Genomic DNA, 26,914 nt, shown 5'->3' on the forward strand with positions numbered 1-26,914 from the left:
GAGAGTGGATGTGTAAGAAGCTCTGTGCTTCCTCTTGGAAAGCCTGTAATTGGAATGCTCTAGGGGCATCATTTCTTGCGTGTCATTTCAGAGACTGAAAGAGCTCAGATAACACAGTTTTCATAAGTTGGCATTACCATCTGTCAGCAAAGCTCAGCCACTTACAGTTGTATTTACAATCTCTGTACCTGTTATGTGAATAGTCTAGGTGGTGTGTGTGTGTGTGTGTGTGTGTGTGTGTGTGTGTGTGTGTGTAAAGTTGAAGGTTGTGGTTTATCAGATGGTGTCCCAGGACCTATCAATGGGTGGTCTATTGCTTATTCAGTATGTCACCTTTCTAAATAAATCCAGTGTTGGCCACAACATCTGACCTCAAAGTTTCGTGTAAGGAGTCCTGGACCTAGAGCAAGCTGGGAACCTTGCCAAGCCTCATTTCCTCCAACACAAGGGCAGTTGTGAGCGTCACACACAACAGTTTCTTTGGTCTTTTAAGGCAGTGAAGATGGCTGGCAGGCCAAGTCCTGGAATTGTGAAACTCCTCTGATAGAGATGCTCTGCGTGGAAGGCTATGTGGAGGGCCCAACCCAGGCACTCGCCCGTTCCTGCCAATAACCCGGGCTAGCGTAACCAAAAGCAGATGGCATCGTCTTCTTTTAAAGGGGAGAAAAAGAAACACGAAAGCAAAAAATGGCAAAAGAGAGGCCTCTGAGGCTGCCTATGACAAGTCCCGGGTGCTTGCTGCTCCAGTAGTATTGACAACAGGTCGGGTCGTGTTTACAAAGTGCCCCTCTGGCTGCAGAACTTACAGGATCTGCATGCGCAGAAAAGTCAGGTGGGACCCCACGTGGGCCACGAGGCTTAAGGAGAACAGAACTTGCCGAAGAAGATGATGTTTCGGGTTTTGTTGTGCCGGATGATGTAGAGGAACGGGTGGTTGGCATGGAACTCATCCTTGTGCTGCAGGATGCGCGACCCTGGCACCTCGATGGAGTCCCCGCCGTCCTCCGTGATTTCCAGGCACACCCGGTGAATCACATTGGAGAGGGCCACTCCCTTGGTCTCTGACATTCCAGAGAAATCAGACGTGTTTTCGTTAAAGACATTTTTCAGGCCCAGGTTCTCCAGACAAGCCTTGGGGTCAATCATCTTTTCCACCTTGAATTTGGGGATGGAGAGTTTGACTTTGGCATTGGCCATGGTGCTGGGGTTAGTCCACTGCAGCAGAGTCTCTGAGTTAAGTTGTTTTTCAACCTGAAGAATGAAAAGAAAGGAATGAGGATTGAGAGAGAGAGAGAGAGAGAGAGAGAGAGAGAGAGAGAGAGAGAGAGAGAGAGAAATGATTTCTTTTTTCTAAATGTCATTCTAAAAGATCTTGCTTGGTTACCAAATGGAAAAGGAGTCTTTGTAAGACCCATTTCAAAGCAGTCAGATGAATCATCAGAGATGGGAAGAATCCCCCAGCTCCCTTCTCCTCCTCCTCCTCCTCCTCCTCCTCCTCCTCCTCCTCCTCCTGCAACAACGCCCCTGGGCTCGGAACTTTAGAGGGCAGTGGACTATTGGTGATTTTTTAATTTATAGAGTCATTTTATAGGACCAAATAAGTAGATTATAGATTCACCCTAAGTGATCATGAAACAAATGTCAAATTTGAAAATAACTTAATGCACACATAACATTGCTTAAAGGTTTGCGATAAATTCTCTACCAGGGAATCGAGAAGAATCATGTCTTAAGTATGACATCCGATTTAGTAACGCAAATGAAAGCAATAGTCATTCTTGTTTCTTTTTTAAAGAGCAGGTGGATTATCTTGGAGGCATCCTGTAAGACCATTTGCGGTAAGGACATCCGTCCACATTGGTTTTAAAAATGCAAGGAGCACATTGAGGTAGAAGAACGCTTTCACCCTAAAACGTATGGTTAAGAAAATCTTGAATCGCCCCTCCCCCATACCTTTTCCAGGCCTGTGGACTCGTCCTCCACGTCCTTCGGCAGCAGGATGAGCATGCTGAGGTGCTTGTTCTGAAAGGGAAGCTCGATGATCTTACAGTTGATGTCATCTATGTGGCCCAGACAGAACGTGGCCTCCAGGTTCATCATCTGCACCGGTTTGGTGTCTGTCTGCAAAAGGAGAAGCCATTTTTCTGCTTCTCTTCAAGTTACAGAAGCATGAAATATATTTACACACTAATTTATGTACTTCGTACTGTGTATAAATGTGTGTATATTTACATGTGTAAGTGTGGGTATGTGGGTGTGTGTATCCTGGTGGTGCCATGGTTAAACATTTGGCAGCTAACCAAAAGGAAAGAGACCTGGTGATCCCTTTCCATGAAGACTGGAGGCGAGAAAACCCTACAGGACAGTTCTGTTCTGTCACATATGATCTCTATGAGTTGAAAATCAACTCAAAGGCACCTAGCAACCACAAGATACCCATAGGCATAAGCAACAACAGTGTGTGTGCATTTGATCTTTTCTATGTGAAGCTTAACAGTCCATCCACTAGGATCCGAACTATACTATCCCTAAACCATCACAGACTCTCCTGGGAACAATTAATGACTTTCTTTGAAAGATTATTTGCATTGTATGTCTCATACCTTAAAATAGCTATAGATAAGAGAATATTGAATTTGTACACATGAAATATTAGAACTGAGACTGTATGGCTGAAAATATAAAGAAATTCTAAGTGAGTTTTCCTATATGTCTATAACTATTACAAGATTTTTTTAAACACTTCCTAGTGGAGCTGACCTGAAGGCAAATTCAAGTAAACCCACACATCCATTCATAGCTTTCCTGGTTGAATGCCTTTGACCTCCATGACTGTGTGTTCTCTCTCTCTCTCTCTCTCTCTCTCTCTCTCTCTCTCTCTCTCTCTCTCTCTCTCTCTCTCTCTTGCTCACTCTCACACACATACACACTTTCACATATACACTCACATACTCAAACACACTTATACACACTCACATACATACTCACACATATACACACACTCACATATTCAGACACATCCACACACTAACTCACACACACAAACTCACATGTACACTCTCACACTCACACTCCCTCCTTCCTGTGATGACAGCTGCTCTCCTGTGAGCAGATGAAGAGAGTCTGGGTGTCAGTCCCAAAGGTGATAGAAACATGAGGTGTGACGTTGAGCAAGTCACTGCACTCCCTGGAAAGTGCAGGGTCCTGGTCTGTCCAATGAGGGAATCAGAGATTGGGAGCACCAATTGCCTCTGAAGGCATGGGAAGAAGCATGGGAGAGCTTGGTGCAGGCATGAAGCCCTGAAGATGAGTGAGACACTGCCCCTGTCCTTGGAGAGCCCCAACACCAGGAGAAGCCATCAAAGTCAGTGAAAATTCAGCATGCACCGGAAAGCCCATTGGGGGTGGGGGTGGGGCAGCACCAAAACAAACCTACTGCTGCTGATTCTACTTCATAGCCACCTGGGCATGTGCAAGTGAATAAAAACGTTTAAGAAGCCTGGCCCCAGCACAAAAAATTAAGTGGATTTCTGCCCCTCCCCTGAGAAGAATTTGTTTCAAAGGACGACATTGATTCTGCAGCTCCGGGAGATGGACATATCTGATCAGAGCACATGGGAGCAGATGAAGGGGGAGGAGGATAGAGTGGAACACAGTCTGGCCCACCAGGCCATGAGGATGATGTTCCTGAGTAGAGCAGCCAGTCCACAGAGAGAACAACATGGCTGGCCCCACTATGAGACATGATGCCCCTCAGTGACCAAGGGCGATACAGGGGACAGCACCGGAGACATGGGAATTGCACCTGATCTGATCCCACCACACCGAGGCAAATCACTGGGGGAGTGCAGCGGAACAGCAAGGGAATGGAGTGGCAAAGTCCCCAGGGAATGCTGAAAGTGGACTTTGGAACCAGGGCGTGGTGCCCCAAAAGACTGGACTGGAAAACACTCCTAAGAGCCAACAAACAATCCTTGAACTAACTACAAGCTTTTCTTTCTTGATGTGTTTTGTTTTGTTCTTTGTCAGTGGTTTGTTGTTGTTTTGTTGTCTGGCTATATACTGCTGCTTTGTTTTCCTCGTGCATGTTATTGTCTCCACAGGTCTGTCTAAATAAGACATGCTGGGTGAATTATTGAGGAAAAACAATGGGACTGACAGTTCCGGGGGGGATTGGGGATAGGGGGGGTGGGTGGGGGGGTAACGAAGTGGTGTTAACAAACACAGGGACAAGGGAACAACATGGGACCCAAAATGGTAGTGAGGGGGGAGTGGCAGGCCTGGTAGGGAATGATCAAGGGTAAGGTTACGTAAAGAAGAGGTATAGCTGTAACCCAGGTGGGGACAGAGCATGGTAGTAGGGCAGGAGGAAAGTTAAGGGAGATGGAGCAAAGAGCTAGGAGTCAAAGGGCATTTATAAAGGTCTAGACAAAGACATGTACATGCAAATATGTATATGAGGATGGGGAAATAGATCTATGTGTCTATATTTATAGGTTTAGTATTAAGGTGGCGGAAGGACCTTGGGCCTCTACTCAAGCACTCCCTCAACGCATGAATATTTTCTTTTATTAAATTGGCACTCTACGATGCTCACCCTCCCAACACAACTGCTGAAGCCAAAGCGGTGAACAAGTAAATGTAGTGAAGAAAGTTGATGGTGCCCGGCTATCAAAAGAGATAGTGTCTGGGGTCTTAAAGGCTTGAAGATAAGCAAACAACCATCTAGCTCAGAAGCAACAATGCCCACATGGAAGAAGCACACCAGTCTGTGTGATGGCGTGGTCCCGAAGGGATCAGTTATCAGGCATCAAAGAACAAAAAAATCATATCATTGGCTGCACACCTCCATGATACGATCACCGAAGACAAAAGGGTGCATAAGCAAATGTGGCAAAGAAAGCTGATGGTGCCCGACTATCAAAAGAGATAGTGTCTGGGGACTTAAAGACTTGAAGGTGAACAAGCGGCCATCTAGCTCAGAAGCAACAAAACCCACATGGAAGAAGCACACCAGCCTGTGTGATCACGAGGTGCCAAAGGGACCAGGTATAAGGCATCATGCAACAACATATATATATATATATATATATATATATATATATATATATATATATATATATATATATATATATATATATACCATAGTGAATGAAGGGGAAGTGCAGAGTGGAGACCCAAAGACCCAAAGCCCATTTGTCAGCCACTGGAGATCCCCTCACAGAGGGGTTTAGGAGAGGAGATGGGTCAGTCAGGGTGCGAGGTAGTACCGATGAAGAACACAGTTTTTCCCCAGATCCTGGATGCTTCCTCCCCGCAACTACCATGATCCGAATTCTACCTTGCAGGACTGGATAGGGCAGAGGTTGTACACTGGTGCATATGGAGCTGGAGGCACAGGGAATCCAGGGTGGATGATCCCTTCAGGACCACGGGTGTGAGGGGCGATACTGGGAGGGTAGAGGGTGAGTGGGTTGGAAAGGGGGAACCGATTATAAGGATCCACATGTGACCTCCTCCCTGGGAGACGGACGGCAGAGAAGGGGGTGGGGGGAGGGAGACTCCGGATAGGGAAAGATATGACAAAATAACAATCTATAAATTATCAAGGACTCATGAGGGAGGGGGGAGCGGGGAAGGAGTGGGGGAAAAAAGAGAACCTGATGCAAAGGGCTTAAGTGGAGAGCAAATGCTTTGAAAATGATTAGGGCAAAGAATGTACGGATGTGCTTTATACAATTGATGTATGTATATATATGGATTGTGATAAGAGTTGCATGAGCCCCTAATAAAATGTAAAAAACAAAACAAAACAAAACAACGTTTAAGAAGTAGGAGATAGAGAAACCAGCTCACACAAGACATCAATTGTATTGTATGACTTGTCCTCCTGGGTTCCAGCACTAAGAAGGTGCTGGGAAGTACTCCACTGATAGCCACAAGGGTGGCCAGTGGACACCCACCCACCCCCGGCCCCTCTCAGAAAGAAAGACATGGAAGGCAGCTCATTATTTCCACCAGTGGTATTTATAAGATCCCCAATTCTCAACTTCATTAGGACTCCAGTGACTTAGATGGATAAGCCATATTGCTTTACTTCACAGCAAGCACCTCAAAAAATTCAAAACTCACAGTCATCAAGTTGACGCCAACTCATAACACCCCTCTGGGATAGAGGGTCTCTGAGACCGTAACTCCTCACAAGAGCAGACAGACTTACCTTTTTCCTGTGGAGAGACTGGTGGGTTCGAACCACTGACCTTGTGGTGAGCAGCTCAATGTGTAATCCACTACACCACCTCAAAGGGTCTTATAAACCAAAATACCAAGACTATGACCTTCTCTTGGAAACGAAAGGTTCCAGAATCAGCAAGGAATAAGATTCCCAAATGGTCAAGTCTCCATGATAACCCAAAGGCCCCCATGTTGATTTTCTGGCTAAAGGTCCCAAATATTTGCAGCTAATTTCCAGTTGATGACTCAGCCTCTGGGTTATAAACTCTAGAAGGTTTCACCCAGCTCAGACATGAAGACATTCCAGAAAGTGGGAACATCACAGAATGACTTCTCTCCCAGCGGTCCCAGCGATTTACCCAAAGGCTTCCCCCCTCCACTCCCACCACCCCCACACCCATCCACTAACCTTGTTGACTCTGAAGGGGCATTCTTTTGTTTCTGACTCCGGAAACTTCTTCATCCACTTCCCAACTAAGTAGGCAGCATTCACCACAAGAATTTTAGTCTGGTCATTGACACTGTTGTCACTTAAAATGTCCTCAAAGTGGCCTGCAAACAATTGCACAAAACCACAAGTCACCGTTATTCTCCCAAACCCCACTCTGGCAGGCACAAGTGTACCCACTCCCTGGGTGGTGACTGCTGGCTAAAGCCACGAGACAGGAAGCTCCCAAACCACATGCCGTTGAGATGATTCCAACTCGCGGTGACCCCCCTCTGTCACAGAGTAGAACAGCACCCCCAGGAGGCTCTCTTGGCTGGAGGAGCCCCCGTAATCCAATAACTAAGCACATAACTACTGACCACTCAAGAGGTTTGAATCAACCAGTGCTCAGAGTGAAAAAGATGTGGCAGTTGGCTTCCATGACTTCCGTACAGATTTATAGCCTCTGAGACCCCCTCGGGACAGTTCTACTTCATCAAGAGGGTCACTATGAGTTGGAATCGATTCATGGCAATGGGCTCAGGGGTGTGTGTTGGTTTTCTTAATCTGTTGACACGTGATCACCAGGACTTTCTTCCAGCATGTGATGAGGGGGGATTGAACCACCAATGTTCAGGTTCGCAGGTGAGTGCAAATGGGGCTTTACTCAGAGCCCAACCTTGTCTAATTGTAAAAGGACTCCTCTCTCCTAACCCTTTGCGAAAGCCAGTTTTACAAAGAGAACTGAGGTGGGGAGCAAAGGGGATGGAGGAAGGGAGGAAGGAAGAAGAAAAAAGCACAAAAACTCAAGCTACCATTTGTGATGCCAGGCCATGTGCACCCCGAGATCAGATCCTTCGCCCCATGTTACAGATGAAGAAGCTGAGAAGTGGAGATGTCAAGCCAATTGCCCCAAGAAGTAGGAAAAGTACAAGGGTAGACTCAGGATTGAAAGCCAGGTCTTGTGTCTCCAATTTTGGTACTTGCAGTAAATCCAAAGAGCCTGCTGTGCACCTGGCTCTGAGTTCTGCATTTTGTCATAAGGCAAAGATCAGTGTCCCCATTTCAAAGTTGAGGAAACTGAGGCTGGCAGAAGCCAAGTAGCTGTCTAGTTAGCACAGTTGGAAAGAAGACCTGAACCCTGGACAGGACTCTACCCACTACCCACAGCTCCCTGGACCCCAGGTGCACTTGTTCCAGAGTGGCCTTTGCCTCCAGGTTTGCTGCAATGGCCCAGGCTCCTGGCTGAGTTACACCTGCAGCCCTGGGTTATGAAAGTCTAGGGAACTCTTTCTTGCCTTTAATGTTATGCAAATTGACCCTCACTGTGAAACATTTGAACCAACCTCTATGCCCAGCAAAATCTTCATCACAATAATCTTCAAGTACTGCATGGGCAGATTTTAAATAACTGAAAAGGCTCTGGGGGGTTCCCTGCACTAACCAACCCACCACTCAAAAGTTGATTCTGATGCAATAGGAGAGGGAAGGGATGGCCTTATCTTTCTCCCTTGGAACAGCTGGTGGGTTCGAACTACTGACCTTGCTGAACCAAACCCACTGTGTCACTGGAGCACCTTTTCTTGCACTCAGCTGAGGCCACATAAGAACCATAGGCACTTGATCCAACTCACCTAGATGGTAACCCAGGGACTGCGTCCTGTAGAGCTCCAGTCCCCAATGCAAAGGGTCCTCCTATCCTATCTCCTCCATACACTCACAGGTTGCAGAGCTACAAGTGGTCTGAACCCCACTCACCCACATCACTAGTCCAATGCCTTCATTTCCAGATGGCAAAACTGGCGGAGTGATATTGAGGGCTTGCCCAAAGCCACCCTTTGCTGGAGGCTCCAAAGAGCCCGTGAGAGTGCATCTGAGAAGAAGGCAAAGTCGATTACAACGGAAGCCAACTGATGGGACGATTTAAGAAATGCCCAGAATTCCAAGTTGTTGACATGGTTCGATGGGCAAGCATTTAGCAGGTGCAAGAAAAGCACCTAACAAATTTTCCAGATGCTCTAGTTCTTGTCTGTTTGGCTGATGGGCCACGAGCATGCAAGGTCTATTTGCTCCAGCAGCACCTGCCAACGGGTCCGTACGTACCATCTGTGAGGTCCTTGATTGACTTGTTGATTTGGTCTTTCGTTTCTTCCATTTTGTCTTTGAAGTCGACCGTTTCCAGTTCTTTCGCATAGGGTCTCTTTGTTGAACTGATGAAATCCTGGGAGGGGAAAAACCTTCAGTTCATAAAAATCGCCAAGTATTTCAACTGTGTGAGTTGAAACCTCGGGTGGAAATGATGAGTTGTCTTTGTATTATGAGTTCCCTTTTTTCCCGTTCTAAAACAAAATAACTTATTTGATGTATCCATCGACTGTGTATCTGCTTTGGGGGCACATAAGAAACAGTAGAATGCTAACGGAAAGCTTGGCCATTGAAACCCACCCAGCCATTCCACAGGATGAAAACACCTACGACTCTTTGCCCATAAAGATAGCAGCCCAAAAAACCCTATGAAGCAGATCTACTCTGCCACATGGGCCCGCTTGGACCTCTGTGAGTCTAAATCAGTTTGATGACACCCAACAACCACATGGTGGTGTTCCGGTCACATAGTGGTTACCCTATAGATCTCTGTTTCAGAAACATTCCAATGTAATAAAAGAAATTTTTTTCTTAGCATAGAGGAAATATACAAGAAAAAGAACTCTTAGAGAAAAACAAGTGATCCAAAATTAGTGGCAAGGAGGGTGTGAGAGGCCTGGTAGGGATTCAGCAAGGACAATGTAACCGAGAGAAAATACTGAAACCCAAATGAAGGCTGAGCATGATAGTGGGACAAGAGGAAAGTCAACGGAAATAGAAGAAATAACTAGAAGGCAAAGGGCATTTATAGAGGCCTAAATACAAGCATGTACATATGTAAATATATTTATATAGGATTGTGGGGAAATAGATCTATGTGCATAGGTTTAGTACTAAGGTGGCAAATGGACATTGGACCTCCACCCAAGTACTTCCTCAATGCAAAAATACTTTGTTCTATTAAATTAGCATTTCATGATGCACACCTTCCCAAGACAATTACTGAAGACAAATGGGTACATAAGCAGATGTGGTGGTGAAAGCTGATGGTGCCTGGCTACCAAAAGATATAGCATCTGGGGTCTTAAAGGCTTGAAGATAAACAAGCAGTCATCTAGCTCAGAAGCAACAAAGCCCACGTGGAAGAAGCATACCTGCCTGTGTGACCACGAGGTGTTGATGTGATCAAGTATCAGGCATCAAAGAACAAAAAATCATATCATTGTGAATGAGGAGGAGTGCAGACTGGGGACCCAAGGCCCATCTGTAGGCAACTGGGCATCCCCTTATGGAAGGATCGCCGGGAGGAGACAAACTAGTCAGGGTGCAGTGTAGCAACAATGAAACATACAACTTTCCCTTAGTTCCTAAATGCTTCCTCTTCCCCCACTATCATGATCCCAATTCTACCTTAAAAAACCAGCTGGACCAGAGGATGTACAATGGAACAGATAGGAACTGGAAACACAGGGAATTCAGGACAGATGATCCTTTAAGACCAGTGGTGAGAGTGGCGATACTGGGAGGGTGGAGGGAAGGTGGGGCAGAAAGGTGGAACCAATTACAAGGATCTACATATAACCTCCTTCCTGGGGGATGGACAACAGAAAAGTGGGTGAAGAGAGATGTCGAACAATGTAAGACAAGATAAAATAATAATAACTTATAAATTATCAAGGGTTCATGAGCGAAAGGGAAGGGGGAGGGAGGGGGAAATGAGGAGCTGATATCAAGGGCTCAAGTGGAAACTAAATGTTTTGAGAATGATGAGGGCAACAAATGTACAAATGTGCTTGACACAGTGATGGATGTGTGGATTGTGATAAGAGTTGTACGAGCCCCCAATAAAATTATTTAGGAAAAAAAAGAACTCTTAGCCTCCCTGAAATCAATAACTATTCTACAAATCCTTGCTCAAAATGTGATCCAAGGGACCAGAAACTCGGCCTTGGCTGGGATCTTGTCAGAAGTGCAGGATCTCAGGCTCCACACCACACTGACTGAATCAGGATTAATGGTTGTACAAGATTCCCACATAAATCATCTGGAAATACTGTAGAATGGACGTATGCCAGAGTGGGGAGCCTAACTTTCATGCTTATAGACAATGCAGAACTTTTGGCCCTTGGTGTTGACTGAAAAGTCCTGAGGTATAGGAACTGCACTGGGAACCAACACACCACAAGTCTGATGGGAGCGGTGCTCCTCCAACCACGCTGGTGGGGCCTGCACGAGGGAAGCTGGTAATGCTGAAAAACACTGATGATACCATGACCTTCCAGAAGTACAAACAAGGCTATCCTTCAAGAAGAACAAACAAGGCTAGCCTCCAAGAGCCAGAATGTTTCTTAAAAATGAGGATGGTAAGACTTCATCTCATGGACTTTGGACACAGTTCCAGGTGGGAACAGTTCTTGGAAAAGGACAACATACTTGGTAAAGTAGAAACAGAGAGCGAGAGAGAGGAAGGCCCTCAATGACATGGATGAATACAGTGGCTGAAGCAATGGGCTCAACTATAACAATGGCGAGGATAGTACAGGACTAAGCAGTGGTTCGTTCTGTTGTACCTGGAATCACGAAGTTGGAACCAGTGACTCAATGGCACCTAGCAACAACTGAAAATGAAAAGATGAACGCCAACAACCAAAAGCAAAGCCGAAGATGCTAAACAACAAGCAAAGGCAATAAAAGAAGTCTGTTCTTTGTTTGATTGTTTAATTCCTCTTCAGGGCAGTCTACACAAACCATAGCCTCATCTATCCAGAGACCAGAAGAACTAGATGGTGCCCAGCTACCATTGGCAATGGTTATAACCATGACCTCGATAAATGGAACCTCAGAGAGTGGGAGATAAGTGTAGAACAGAAACTCAAATTCCTAAAAACATAGAACCAAAGGTATTAGACAAGTTAAGACTGGAGGACTTCCTGAGCCTGCCACCCTGAGATACTCTTCAAACCTGGAACCGAAACTACTCTTAGAGGCCATCCTGCAGCTAAAGAGCAAGTTAGCTCAAAGAACCACGAACATCACCCATAAGCACCATGTGCCTCTTTTAAACCACCCATCGTGGAGCCAACAGTTACAAGTACTTTGAAACACAGGTGAAAGTGTGAGGGTTACAGGGAATGAAAGTGGTGGAGACAGAATCAACAGAATGGACAGAATGAGAATGTTCACACATTGTGAACCACGGAACAACTTGTGTAGGAAGTGTTGAATGGGAACCTGGGAAAACACAGTAAAATGTCATTTAACAACAATCCTTCAACACCTAATTTGGCTGAAATACTTCAGAGCATTGGACGCAAGTGCAACCATGTGAAACCGTCCCTGAAGTTCACAGCCATTGAGCAACTCATAGCAGGCCTGTGAGACAGAAGAGAACTACCCTGCCGTGTGTCCTGGGCTATAATCTTCATGAGAGCAGACTGTAAGAGCTTCCTCCCAGCGAGCGGCTGGTCAGTTGGAACACTTTGTGAGCATCACTTAACAGCCCAGCACTTAATCAATGTACTTCCAGGTCTCCAATAAAAGTATCGCTCAGTTAAATGTCATGTCACATCACACCTAAGCACTTAAAAAATCAAACCCGTTCAATTATCTGTTAAGCTAACTCTGACTTATTGTGACCCTGTAGAACAAAGTAGAACATCTTAGGGTCTCTGAGGCTATAAATCTTTCCAAGAGTAGAAAGCCACATCTTTTCCCTTGGAGCAGCTGGTGGGTTTGGAACTGCTGAACTTGTGGTTGCTTATCCCCCTGCACCACCAGGCTCCATACACCAGCCTCGGGGTTTATCAGAGTAACTGAGCCGTAGGCAGTTTGATTCAATTCGTTGCAGCCCTCCCTAGGGACTGCCCAGTACGACTGGGCAGTTGTTGGCCACCTAAGAACATCAGGCTTCCTCCAGACAAGAGCCTCCCGGCCATCACTTCCACCAGCAGAAATGTAGGAAGTGTCTGCAGGAGGATCACCTATGGGGGGTATGAAACATTTTCGTGCCCGGGCTTCAACTCAGATTTTTGCTTTTGTTTCTTTATAGCTATTTGATTTCCCCAGGTGCTGGCTGGAACAGAAATAGCTTTGAGTACGTATCTTCAAGCAAGAAGAGTAAGTTCACAACAACATCTAGTGACTCACGTTCTCAAAAGATGGCTACCACACCACCAACAAAATAATACCTGCTGCAAAGGGAGTACGACAGTAGTAAAGGGCACAGACTGCAGATCTGGAGTGTCCAATTCTGGCCATGGAACCAGGAGCTGAATCAAGGCTATGTGGCTGACATGGAGAACCAGCTGCCACCCAGTTGGTTCCAACTAATGTGGATGCCAGTGTAGAGCTTTACCCCACCCCAGTGGACACCAGTCTAGAACTATACCCCACCCCAGTGGATGCCAGTGTAGACCTGTACTCCACCCCAGTGGGTGCCAGTGTAAACCTGCACTCCATCCCAGTGGACGCCAGTGTAGACCTGCACTCCACCCCAGTGGGTGCCAGTGTAAACCTGCACTCCACCCCAGTGGGCGCCAGTGTAAACCTGCACTCCACCCCAGTGGACACCAGTGTAGACCTGTACTCCACCCCAGTGGATGCCAGTGTAGATCTGTACTACACCCCAGTGGACTCCAGTGTAGATCTGTACTCCATCCCATAGGGTGCCAGTGTAGACCTGTATTCCACTCCAGTGGACGCCAGTGTAGACCTGTACTCCCCCTAATGGATGCCAGTGTAGACTTCACTCCACCCCAGCGGACGCCAGTGTAGACCTGTACTCCACCCCCGTGGATGCCAGCGTAGAACTGTAATCCACTCCAGTGGATGCCAGTGTGGATCTGCACTCCTCCCCAGTGGATGCCAGTGTAGACCTGCACTCCACCCCTGTGGATGCCCAGTGTATACCTGTACTCCACCCCCATGGATGCCCAGTGTAGACCTGTACTCCACCCCCATGGATGCCAGTGTATACCTGTACTCCACTCCCGTGGATGCCAGTGTATACCTGTACTCCACCCCAGTGGATGCCAGTGTAGACCTGCACTCCACCCCAGTGGATGCCAGTGTAGACCTGTACTCCACCCCAGTGGACGCCAGTGTAGACCTGTACTCCACCCCAGTGGACGCCAGTGTAGACCTGCACTCACCCCAGTGGATGCCAGTGTAGACCTGTACTCCACCCTCATGGATGCCAGTGTATACCTGCACTCCACCCCAGTGGATGCCAGTGTAGACCTGTACTCCACCCCAGTGGATGCCAGTGTAGACCTGTACTCCCCCTAGTGGATGCCAGTGTAGACCTGTACTCCACCCCAGTGGACACCAGTGTAGACCTGTACTCCACCCCCATAGATGCCAGTGTAGAACTGTTCTCCAGTGAGATATTCTGTGGCCAATTTTTCAGAAATGGATTGCCAGGCCTTTCTTCCAAAACACTTAACCATTTGTACCAGCAAGGAGAGAAGCTACCTTCAAATCGTCTAGAAAAATGCCTGCCATACGGTCACTCCCACCCTGGAGCAGGCCTGGCAGTCAGAGTGGAGTTGTCTCGAGGAAGTTTCCAAGGCTGGCACCGGGACAGAAGCAGCAAGCCACATTGTTCTCTCCTGGAGCAGTTGGTGGGTTCAAACCTATGAGAGGTTGAGGGGAAAGGGGAAGCCACAAACTGTACTCTGTCTTAGGACTGACTGCTTCTAACAAGCCTGAAATGCAAATGAATTCCACTGAAGGAACAGATTTTAAAGTCAGGTTTAATGAGGTGAAAATGCAGCTCCTGATTAAAAAAAAAATGGTGAGCCTAATTGCAGGGCACAACTTACTGTAGAAGGATTTAGAGACTTGTCCACGTAGAGCCGTTTGATGAGTTTCAGTGAGTAAAAGGAGCTGAGCTTGTTCACGTCCGATGTGACTGTCTGAAAGCCAAAGGGCACATCTTTGACATTTTCAAAGTGAAGGACCTGTTAGGAGAAGAGAGCCGTCAGCCACAGAGCATCTCCTATGAAGAACAGACGTTTCTTCTTCAAATCCACTCGCTTTCAGGTGTAGCTCCTTCATCTCAGAACAGTTTCTGAGTTGTAGGAGTACTTTCTGAGGATTTAAAGGTACCAGATGATGTTTCCTGTGGAAATGCTTCTAAGCCCACAGAAAGAGAGCTTTTATTGGATCTCAGGATGATCAGCACAGGCGTTTTCATGAAATGGAATTAAACAGAAATCTACCTACTATCAAGAAGCACAGGGGAGCCTAAAATGTAGCTATCTGGAAAAGCATACTAGATAGATGAATGATAGGTGGGTGGCTGTTTGGATGGATGGATGGATGGATGGATGGATGGATGGATGGATGGATGGGTGGATGGATAAACTCACTGCAATCGAGTCCATTCCAACTCATATCAACCCTGTAGGAAAGGGTAGAACTGCCCTTGTTGACTTACCGGAGTAGAAACTTTGTCTTTCTCCTGTAGTCCAAACCTACGACTTTTCAGTTAGCAGCCCAACTCTGTAAGCACTAGGCCACCAGAGCTCCTAATTCTATTTCACTTACCACTTTCAGAAGGCTTGAACGTACATATGCTTAGTCCATGCTTTTCACATGAGCTGCTCGAGCCCGAAGGAATATTCACAAACAGTAAGTGCACACAACCCAGCTTGTGACTTGAGGTAGATCATTTAAATGTTTACTTCTCTATTAACATAAGCGTGGGTATGTCACAGGGTCACAGGCAATTGAGCTTGCATCTTACAAATAAAACACAGTGCTTTAAATAAAGTTTGTGCTAAAGGATGGTGATATTTTTTCCCTCTGTTGTAAAACAGGAAAGAAGCTCCCGGGGGTGTAGTGTCATGCATTGGGCTGCCAGCTGCCAGCTCAGCAGTTCAAAAGCTCCAGCCTCTCTGTAGGAGAAAAACAGGGCTTTCCACTGCCATCGAGAGGTATAGTCTGGGAAACCCACAGAGGCAACTCTAGTCTAGCCTATATGGTTGCTATGAGTCAGGATAAATTTGATGGCAGGGTTTGTTTATTTGTTTCAGCATAGGAGAGGGGAGTGCCATGCACACCCTTTTCTGCCTTGGGTATTTGCTTGACTAGTCCTTACAAGACAATGAGAAACATGTTGGGTTGACTTGCCCAAGACCCTTCATTAGTGAAAACATTGTGAGGCCCTCTAGGAACCTCTGGTGCACTCCATCACACCTGGGGCCTGTTCTAAATGTGGGCTGCTGGTCGGATCCGCCAGTGTCTCCATCGAGAGTCAGAAATGGCCCAGCCCTCCGTCCTGAAGAATCTTGACCACCAGCCCACCCACCCCAAAGTCAGGTCTCCCTAGGCACTGCCTGGGGCTTCCAATGACATGACTCCCACTCAAAGCAGAAACAAAGGTCTGGCCTTACCTGTCCAATTTCACTTGCTGTGTCACCTTTGGCACCTACTTGAGCAAGTGATAGGGACGTGGAGAGACAGATTGGAGAGAAGAGCACATTGCCCACCGGCTCCTTCTCACAAAGTTGTTTGAACAGGTCAACTGCAAAAGCAGAGTTTGCCAGTCTCAGGGCGTCCATGATGGGTCTAGAACCAAACACAAGAGGCAGGCTTATTCGTCTTCTGCTTCAATGACCTGTAAGAGTTCTCAGCGGCAAAGAGCCTTGGTAATGTAGTGGTTACACACTGGACTGGAAGTCCGAAACCAGCTTTCTACTCCCATAAACAGTTACAGTCTCGGAAGGCAACGCTGAACCTCCAGAGAAGACACAATGAGCAAAGCTCATCCACCCAAGTTGAAAAAAATTGTGGACAAGAAGTTATCATTGAAATTAAATGGTGGCATGCTTCGTGGATTTGATCCCTTTGTGAATCTTGTGGTAGATGAATGTGTGGAGGAGGCAACTAGTGGACAAGAGAGCAATGCCAGAAGGGTGGTGATAGGAGGCAATGGCATCATCATGTTGGAAGCCGTGGAGCGAGTATAGTAGCCATGGTCAACAGTCGACATCAGTTGTTTCTACGCACCCCGCTTTCCAAAGGACCTGCTTTACTGCAGTGTGAAAATGAGGCTATGTACATTTAACATGTTGAATTTTTTGTTAAATAAACTTTTGTAATAGTCAAAAAAATAGTTACAATCTTGGAAGCTCACAGGGGTAGTTCCACCCTGTCCTATAGAGTCACTTGGAGTCACCATGAACTCGATGGCTGTGAGTTTGGTGTTTGGGGGTGGTGTCCTGCCACCCCAGCAGCATCCTGTCCCCACCAACTCATCATCTTTCCTAATCCCCCTCGGAATTAGTGTTCACCCCTCACAGGTTGGGAATCTACGAGGGGGCTTCAAAAAGTCGGCGGGGAAATCCCATTGTCTTTTCATTTCACTTCCCACCAACTCTCTGAAGTCCCCTGGGAAGTCAGTGTCTCCAGGGCATGTGCTCAGCCCAGGAGCCTGGCTTTGGGGGCGGGCTTGTGGCTGTGATTACTAGCAGCCACTGAGTCCGTTTGCCTGTGGTGACCCATGTGTGGGGAGCAGAGATGCGCTCAGTAGGGTGTCCACGCCTGTGAACTTTCAGAAGCAGAGAGGCAATCCTGTCTTCCCAGGACCCTCTGAGTGGGTCTGAACCACCACCTTTCCCCTCATGGTAGAGCACTTAATCATGTGTACCACCCAGACCCTCCTCAGTCAAGGAGCAGAGCCAAAGGGTTCCCTTCCTGGGAGAGAAAAGTGAACTTCAGTGACCTCAAAAAGAAAGCCAGGGGAGGGAATCCAGGACAGATGATCCCTTCAGGACCAGTGGTGAGAGTGGCGATCCCGGTAGGGTAAAGAGAAGGTAGAGTAGAAAGGGGGAACCAATCACAAAGATCTACATATAACCCCCTCCCTGTGGGGTGGACAACAGAAAAGTGGGTGAAGGGAAACATTGGACAGTGTAAGACAGAACAAAATAATAATAATTTATAAATTATCAAGGGTTCATGAGAGGGCACGGGGAGGGAAGGGAAAAAATGAGGAGCTGATGCCAAGGGCTCAAGTAGAAAGCAAATGTTTTGAGAATGATAAGGGCAACAAATGTACAAATGTGCTTGACACAATGGCTGGCTGGATGGATTGTGATAAGAGCTGTATGAGCTCCCAATAAAATGATTTTTAAAAGAAAAACAATTAAAAAGAAATCCAGGAGAATGAGAGAGAGAGAGTTATGATGAAACCTCTAGGTTAAAGTCCTAAGGTCTGGAGGTCCAGTGTGTGAGTGGCTCTGAGAGCAGAGCTGGCCTGGGATCCCAACCTCAGGAGGAGGCTCAGCCAGCATAGCCAGTGGTCAGAGCTGTGGACAGCCGTGATCAAAAGGCACCGTTTCCATTGAACACGTGCTTTTTCACTCTGTTGGGCTGTGAATTAAGCCACACCAAGCTGATGCTTGTGAAGATCAAAGCCATTCAAATCACAGCAACTTGGGGTGGCCCACTGCTGCCCAGTGGGGTGGCGGGCACACAGCAGTATCAACGGGCAGCAGGTTAGTCTTGGTTATGTTGCACGTGCAGACCTACTGTGCGCAAGAGTGCAGTCTTCCTTACACTCTTGCATCTCCTTCTCACAGTGGGCAATACTAGTTACTGATGCCGGGCTGCCCCCAGCACGTACTTGCATACACTTGGGGTAGGAAGCAAAATGGAGATTAAAGGCACGAGAGAAGCTATGAATCCTTGAGTAGAGGTAGAGGTCCCTCAGGGCACCCACAGTGGGCACAAGACCACTGAGGGTGCCACAGAAGAAAGACCTGGAGATTTGCCTCCATACAGATTACAGGCAGGAAGGGTCTACGGAAACAGGTCTAGCCCATAGCACACGGCTCTTCCATGAGCTAGGCAGGCCAGCTCCCTGCAGCCCCTAAGACCCTTTCAGAAGGGGTCACAAAGTCATTGTCATTGAGTCAAGTAGCATTCATAGCAAACCTACAGGGCAGGGTAGAATGGCCGCTGTCGGTTTCCAAGATTGTAACTCTTTACAGGAGTAGAAAGCTTCAAGTTTCTCCCTCGGAGCAGCTGGTGGTCTCAAAGGGCTGACCCTGAGGCTAGCAGCCCAATAAGTAATCCACTACCCTGCCAGGTCAAATCTCTTCTCACAGTAATGCTAAGCACTCATTTGCCTTGTCCACCCTCATTTTTTTTCACACATACGCAGCGTCACCAGAGACTGCCTGGCCAGTCTTCCATTAGTTATTAGACAGTTTTCCAAATATTAGAGAGATTCACATAGATGCAAAATGACATCACACTTCTCTGTATGTAAGTGTGTGTATTTTCCTACTGTAGAAAACAGTGACTTTTAACCCGAAAAAAAATGTTATTTGTGTTAGACCATTCAGGCCAGGTTGCGTTCGTATTTATAAATTAATTCGCCAATGAATATTTCAGAATAAATGTTCCCATTTTCACTCTCCTGTGGTAACATGTGGTAGGTGGAGCCCCATTCTGCACACCCTGCTGAGAGCGGCTGACCACAGATAGCTGTGCGTGGATCCCACCCGGGCCCCAGGGTGGGGCTGTGCTCCTCGGGCCTTTTATGAAGCAGCATTCACTCGTCATAGCATGTGAAATGCGTGCAGTCTAAGCGACTCTATGTAAAAGGCTGTGTGTGGCTTTGTGTGCCATTAATTACACAATATAATGAACATTGAGCTGCAACCCAAGGCTTAGTTCCAGGTGCCTGTTGGAAGGTGTCCCCGTGTGCACACCTGGCGTCTGAGAGGACCGATCCTGCTGGCTATGGGTTCCCATCCTTCCCAGGAGTCCACGCAGGCTCATGACTATGTGGCCAAAGGTTCCTTTCTCAAACGTTCTCCATCCGGTGGAGAAGGACAGGCAGCTCCAAATGCCTTTTGTTGTTTGAATCTAGCTTAAAGCCTGGGTTCTCCCTTCATTGGTTCACAGACTCAACTACAATGGTGGGCTGCTTGACAGGGTCCTGTGGAAAGGTGTGCATACTGGGAATGGCTGTGCTGGCCCAAAGCCACCACTGAGACAGTCAACCACATACGACAGTTCACCAAATAGCCAATCAGTTGCTCGAGGGATTAGTCCCAAGAGACCTAAAAAGACCAAACCCATGATGTCAAGTCGACTCTGACCCATGGCCTCAGGGGATTCCTGGCTCCAATCTTTGCCAGACCTTTCTCCCGTGACACCTGTGGGTGGGAGGGAGCCACGAACCTTTCCGTGAAAAGCCCAGAGCAAACAGTTGCCCCACCCAGGGGTGCTCTCCAGTAAGTGACCTTAAAACCATGAAATGCTGATCTGGTCTGCAGTAGCTCAGAGTTGACACCACCTGTTTCCAGCTCACTGAGCTGCCAATCAGAGCGTTGAAACCAACATCAACTATGTTAGTGTGATACATCTGGGCAAAGCACCCTGGACAGATCATTTTTCATAAGAACATGCTACAAAACTTACGAGCACAAGAGAAGAAAATATCTGTTCTTACAGCCTTGTGGGAAAGCTAACCAGTAGGCCAGCAGTTCAAACCCACCAGCCACTCCACAGGAGAGCCATGAGCCTGTCTGTGGCCTTAGAGATCCACAGTCTTGGAAACTCTGTAGAGTAGTTCTGTCTGTCCTGTGAGAGTGCTGACGGCAACTCAATGGAAGCGGGATTATGGAGTAAAATCATATTTTAATGACTTGGGTTCAAAGTGCTGCAATTACCTCATTTTCTCTTTTCACTATCTATCACCATGTTATAGAGGTAACACCTCTGCTTTCGTGCCAACTGCGAAATAATTACACAAATAAAGAGACGTTCACGGACAGCCCTAGCACAGAAAACCCAATATCTTTTGATCACATGAACGGAGAAAAAGCATTCATATTCTAAATAGGGTCAGGAAAGCTATTTATTTGGAAAGGTACTCACTTTTTGGCAGTGGAATCCTAGCCCTTTAAAGAGGAAGGTGATCTCTGAGTTCATCTCGCCTGGCCCCACCCCTTCTCTTTGCAGAGGAGCAAAGCCAGGCGGCAGAGATGAAGCGATTTTCCCAAGGCCACCCACACAGGGAGTGAGAGTAGAAAAACCAGACCCCAGATCATTCCTCGGCGCTCCCTCCCTTGCCCTTCCCACCACACCAGCGTCCTTTCTCAGCATGTAGGTCATTGCTGGCATCTGTCCTCTGGAAGTCTCTAGACTCACCCCCCGCCCCCCAAGCTATGGGTCCTGAATTACCTCTGTAGAGCTATACCAAGGGGGCCTATGTATACACCTTCAATCCCGTGCAGAACTTTTGCCCCGTGACTTTCCTGCTCTTGGTCTCCCACTCAGATTGCAAACGTTGTGTCCTTCCTCTTCCATGCCGTAGAAGGAACCCTGGTGGCACTGTGTTTAAGTGATCCACTGCGAACCCACCAGTGGTCAAGCCCACCAGATGTGGCAGTCTGCTGTCTTAAAGATTTATAGGATCAGAAATCCCAGGGGCAGTTCTACCCTGGCCTACAGGGCCTCCTGGCATGGACTCGAAGGCATGGACTGGGTACGTTCCCTTAGTAAACACTGGGTGAGAACCTCATGTGTGTCAGTCACTGACATGATGAAATCCGCCACATTAGGAACACAGCATAGCAATGGTCTCCCCACAGCTGTCCATCTGGTTTGCCCGGCAGTAATCTTAACAAAAGCCCATCTCCAAATCTTTCTGCCATGGCACCTTCGGGTAAGTTCAAGGTGCCGACTTTGCGTTAGCAGCTGAGGGCCAGCACCCACCTGCACCACCCAGGAAGAACACTGTGTGCTGTGTTAGGGTGGAGTGCATGGGTCCCCTGGATGCTTTCAGGAGAGACCATGTGCCCATTCTACGATGTTTGGTGATGGAGGGAGTAACAGCTAAGCCGCACTAAAAGTGAGGTCTTCAGGGCCAGTAGGAGTTAGCCATGAAAAATGTGTGTCTAGTTGTATGAGTCCCTAATAAAATGTAAAAGAAGAAAAGAGAAAAAAATGATTAGGGCAAAGACTGTACAGATGTGCTTTATACAATTGATGTATGTATATATATGAACTGTGAAAAGAATTGTATCAGCCCCAATAAATTGTTAAAATAAATAAATAAATAAATTTTTTAAAAAAAAAAAAAAAGAAAAGAAAAATGTGTGTCAGAGAGAGAGCTGCTGCTCTTTGGAGATGGTGAGAAGTCCCAAAAGACTGGAGCATCATGGCGTGTGTGTGTGTGTGTGTGTGTGTGTGTGTGTGTGTGTGTGTGTGTGTGTGAGAGATGGTGGGGGGGATAAAGGGGAGGACAGATGAAGGGGCCAATGGTGAGTGTAGACAAGGTGGCAGGGGACTGGATGGAGGCTGTGTGCGTGAGAGAGGGAGAGAGGTGCCGTTTGGAGGTGTGAAGAGGAACACTGGAGATCCGGTGAAGGGTTTTGAGGAAGGTGGTGAGACATCACTCTCTGAGCGAGGGTGTTAACCCCCAGCCACTGAGTCTGATTCAGACCCTATCCATAGGGCAGAGTGGGACTGCGCCCTAGGGTTTCCCAAGCAACAGCCTCATTGTTCCCCTTCAGAGCAGCTGATGGGCTCGAACTGCTGACCATCAGCAGCCAAGTGCACAGCCCACTACACCATCAGGGAGGGCTCCTGCAGGGGGCATGAGGTGACCGTATCTTTGGCAAAGGGCGATGAAACTCCAAGATAAGTTCTGGAGGATGGAGATGGACAGAAGGTGGGTCAGGTTAGGCAGACTATATCTAATGAACAAAGAGTCTGGTGGCCTGGTGGTTAACTGAAAGTTAAGCGGTTCTAGCCACCCAGGAACTCCATGGGAGAAACCCTGCCTCCCTCAAGATGAGAGCCTAGAAACACCTATGGTCAGTTGGTTCTCCTCTGGCCCTTGGGGACACTGTAACATCATCAGTCCGCGGGTGACTGAGTAGAGTGGCTTTCACGGTCTTCTTTGAGAGAGCACCGCCCTTGGAGAGAAGCACACTGATCATTGTGTAGCAGCACCATCCGCCTTTTCCTCTGCTGTGGGAATCCAACGCAGGGATACTGCAAGTCTTTATTAATCCAAAGATGCGCATATGTTCTCCCTCCTCTAATACCCCTAAAGACTCCACCAGATTTTCCTTCAAGTTACAATTCGGACGTCTATCCCAGATTTCCCCGATATTATAAATCTCACCATTACATCGTGAAGTGTCTCTACCTTCAAAGTCTTTCAAATTCTCAATGAAAAAAAAGTGTTGTAAACACTCTCCGCCATCGAGGTGCAAACTATGGGATACAGAGTCTGTCTCCAGTTGCAATGCGTCTAGGTGTGGTTTTGCATGGCGGTAACAAAGGAAGAAAGTATGCCCCAAACTGCTCCACGACAGCCGCCTGGAAGGGCACGGCTTGGTGACATTCAGCACACTTGCCATATTGAGCAACCGGCACGACTCTTCCCTTCCCCAAGGTTTACACCACCCTGAAGAGAAATGCACAGCACCCCTTAGGCAGTGCTCCCTGCTCCCCACTCCGCAGGCCCCTGGAAGCCACTGATAAACTTTGTTCCCCTGCATTTCGTTTTCTGGCGGTTTCCTATTGGCGCAGGGAAGGCTGCGTGCTGCTCCTCTTGGCTGACTTGTCTCGCTCGGCATGCTGGTTTCAAGCCTCGGTCGTGTCCTAGCATGTATCAGGGCTTCGCTCCTCTACAATACTGAATGAACACTCTCGATCTTTTAAATATTCAAATGCACTCTGAAATGCAGTCAGTCTTCAGGTTCACTGTGCCTGCCTTGACCCCTCGGCTACCTTTTGAGATGTTGAGATCACTCCACTGAGATAAAATTGGGGGGTAAGGCAGAGCTGGGGCAGAAAAGAGACCAGAAGGAAGTGGAACTTGTCCGTGGTGAACTCAAATTCGACTGAGATGAAGGCCTATTACAGGTAGATTGACCAGGGGCCCCAAGCTCCTGGGATGGTGCTGGGTTGTGTCTGTGGTCCTGCCATTAGTCCAAGGCCTCTTCTCTCTCACACATGACCTGGGCAACATACAGTCACCCACTTGGGACCACCTGCCATACTCTTGGTGACAAATACGCTCAGACACTCACAAATACCGTTTTTGATTCCTGAAAGCAAACTCTTCTGAGGACCCGAGTACACTGTTGGTGGTTATCTGTTGGTAAGTAGATTCCAACCACAGCGACCCTGGGTGTGTAGAGTAGAACTTCACCTTATGGCTTTCAGGGTGTGGGACCTTTTGGATGGAGATTACCAGGTCTCCTCCTGGTGGCACAGTGCTTATGCATTGGCCTGTGATCCTCAAGGTCTACAGTTCAAAACCACTGGCCTCTCTGAGGGAGAAAGGTAAAAGTGATAGTCTCAGAAAGCCAGAGAGGAAGTTCTACCCAGTCCTATGGGGTTGAGATGCATGCGCGTGGACCCAGTGGCAGGCAGTGTGTTGTTTTCAGTTTTGTATCCTCTGAGGTGCCAGAGTGGGTTCAAACTGCCAGCTTATTGATTGGTATTTGACACTTGATCATGAATATCCTTTAGCCTGATTTGCCTCACTTTACAGACAAAGAGACTTGCAGTGGGAGAAGAGAAAGTAAACTCTGTAAGTACATGCTATGATGACCAGTCTTTAAATCATGCTGTGGAAACCTTGCCTATTATTAATTCCTGTAAAACCTCAGCATGCCTCTGCCACAGCCTCTGCCCTTGGCCTCCTGAGCCTGTGAGGGGAAAAGGCCTGGCCAGGGGAGTGCAATAGGATGCGTGTGGCTTCTGCCATGAGGAAGGGAATGGGGAGGCCCCGTGAAGTGACCCAGGGAGGGCAGGCCTAGGGAAAGGGCTCTCTTGGCAGACCAAGGCAGCTCTGAGTGTCCAAGTTAATGGCCTCACTTCCAGGTGACTGGGGAAGGGAGGGAAGCCTGTTTTGTGGAGAATTTCTGAAACATTACAGCTACTCTGGCTTGGTTGCCTGACCTCCAGGGCTGCGTCTACCATTTCCCCAGCGGGAACTAGAGCCAGACTCACCAACTCGAATGACCCAGCTCACTGAGACATCATAGGAGCCAAGTCCCTCCGGAACCCCAAGAGGCTGCGCTGGCAGAAGCCAAGGCATCCGCGGGCCAGGCAGAGACCTGCTGACTCACCATCTATGGGAAAGCCTGGCTTGGATCAAGCAAATGCCTCCGACAAGCATCCCTGTCTCAGATCACCGAGTAGCCCACCAGCCATGTCCACTGCCTGGCCAGCACGGAAGTGGGGAATCCCCTAAATTTATTTACAGCCTCTTGGGTGGTGTGGCAATGTGAGAAAGAGGTCAAGTGTACCTGAGGGGTCCTGGGGAAATCCTTGAGCTCCAGGATGGAGGACCTGAGTTCTCTTCCAGCTGTGCTTCTGGCAGCCAGGTGACATAGATGGACACCTGGCCTCTGTGGCCCCTCCCCCTCTTTGTCTATGAACTGAGGGGGCCGAGCTGAAGCATCCCTGAGACCCCCCCAGTGAGGAGAATCTGAGCCTAACCTGGGACTCCTCTGCATATGACTCAGCAGAGTGACCAGCATGTTAACTTTACCTTGAGTTTCATAGACATGGGGTCCGTTGGGCTGACAGGTGGGCAGTTAGGGAGAAAGATGAGGAGAAAGGTGTGGCGGTCTGCTCCTGTCAAGATTCACAGCCTGGGAAACCGTCTGGGGCCCTTCTACTCGGTCCGACAGGGTCCCCAGGAGTGAGCACCCACTTTGCGGCACTGGGATGCCTTGTGTTTTGGGTTTTGATGATGCAGGCCTATGCAGCCATATAAAAAGCTGAGTCTATGAGGAAGAAGAAAGACCAGGCTTCTACTCCTGGAAAGAATCACAGTCTTGGACACCCATGGGAGCAGGTCTCCCTTGACCTGTAGGGTCCCTGTGAGTCAGAATCAGCTCGATCGCAGTGAGTTTGGTTTTGCTGAGGAAGAAGGTCTGAGTTGCCCAGGGACATGCCTCTGGAATCTCTAACTTGTTTTAGGCTTTCAGAAACCCCTGGGCAGGGAGATTGTTCTAGGCCTAAAACCAGTGAGGAGTGGGTGAGCTACTTTAAAATGCTGAAAAGTCTCGCAGAATAGACTCTTACTCGGCCCCCCACTGTCAGGCAGGAAGAGGGACCAGACACACAAACACGCCCCAACTTTCTCTACTTCTTTTGTCCACCACACCCTTCCGGGAATGAACATTGCAAAAGTCATCGGAATATTTGAAAATCTTTCAGACACGCCTGAAATCCAAGGAAAGATTGAAAGGGTCCTGGCCCCTCCCTCACCTATAAACATCTGTCTAGCCACGTTCTGCCTCCATCTCTCCATGGTCCCACCTTGGGTGCTTCAACGATCTCACTCCCGAAATGGCATGCCTGCTTCCCAGAGGGCTACGACGGTGAAAGGCTACCCAGATGGAGCACAGCCGGAGCCAGCCACCCCACTCTGGCTTACCTGGTTACAGCGATCCAGGCAGAGCCACCGACAAGGGCCAGGAACAGCGAGGAGCAAAGAGAACTGGCGGAGGGAGCAAACCTGAATGTGGCAGCAGGAGTTGTGTGCTCACCTGGGCCGCCACCCCGCCCATCAGAGCCCCTCCTACCCGGCTGGCTGGCTCTCTGCCCCGCCCACTTACTCATGCAGCTCTTACTCAGGGCTCTTGGCAGCGTTTCAGGACTGAAGGAGGGAAAACATGATTCCCGGCCTGAAGCTGTTCTTGTGTCTCCAGCAAGTCAGGGCAGGTATCATCATCGGGTGTCTCTGGAGCCAGCCTGGGGCTCAGTGGAAGCCCTCCTAGGGAGATACAGAAAGACAACTCCAGAAGGAGCAATATGATCCAACTCGTTCACGCCGAGTCAGTGCTGCCCAGAGGGACCGGTGGGACTGCAGAACTGTCCTTGTGGGTTCAGAGTAGAAAGTCTCATCTTTCTACCAAGGAGCAGCTGGTGGTTTCAAACACAGTGCCCTTTTCTCCATCCTTTATATGGAAAGTGCAGCCATTCGCTCCACTAGATGCCAAAAGGGGACGCTTCTTACACCACAGAAAGATGAACCGGAAACAAAGGTCAAAGGGATAAAAGTATAAATCTTTGTTTCCATGTATACATAAAAATGTACATACAAAAAAAATGTACACACACACACATACGTAAATAGATGAGGCAATAAAATGTTGCGACCAGTTCACA

General features: G+C 48.0%; 1 protein-coding gene and 1 pseudogene across 1 annotated transcript; one reads left to right on the forward strand and one right to left on the reverse strand.

The window, feature by feature from the left end:
• Positions 1–215: 215 nt before the first annotated feature.
• On the reverse strand, positions 216–26,292 carry SERPINB5 (serpin family B member 5). The gene is made up of 7 exons (XM_075532651.1): positions 26,181–26,292; positions 16,144–16,318; positions 14,569–14,706; positions 8,765–8,882; positions 6,644–6,786; positions 1,954–2,121; positions 216–1,251 (listed from the first exon to the last, which is right to left on the reverse strand). Exons 2-7 carry the CDS (start codon positions 16,309–16,311, stop codon positions 859–861), a joined length of 1,128 nt encoding a protein of 375 aa, XP_075388766.1. The 5' UTR covers positions 16,312–16,318; positions 26,181–26,292; the 3' UTR covers positions 216–858.
• On the forward strand, positions 16,504–16,719 carry LOC142427963 (small nuclear ribonucleoprotein G pseudogene; annotated as a pseudogene).
• Positions 26,293–26,914: the final 622 nt, after the last annotated feature.

The sequence above is a fragment of the Tenrec ecaudatus genome, chromosome 15, assembly GCF_050624435.1.
Source record: "Tenrec ecaudatus isolate mTenEca1 chromosome 15, mTenEca1.hap1, whole genome shotgun sequence".
In the NCBI taxonomy this organism is placed as follows: domain Eukaryota; kingdom Metazoa; phylum Chordata; class Mammalia; order Afrosoricida; family Tenrecidae; genus Tenrec; species Tenrec ecaudatus.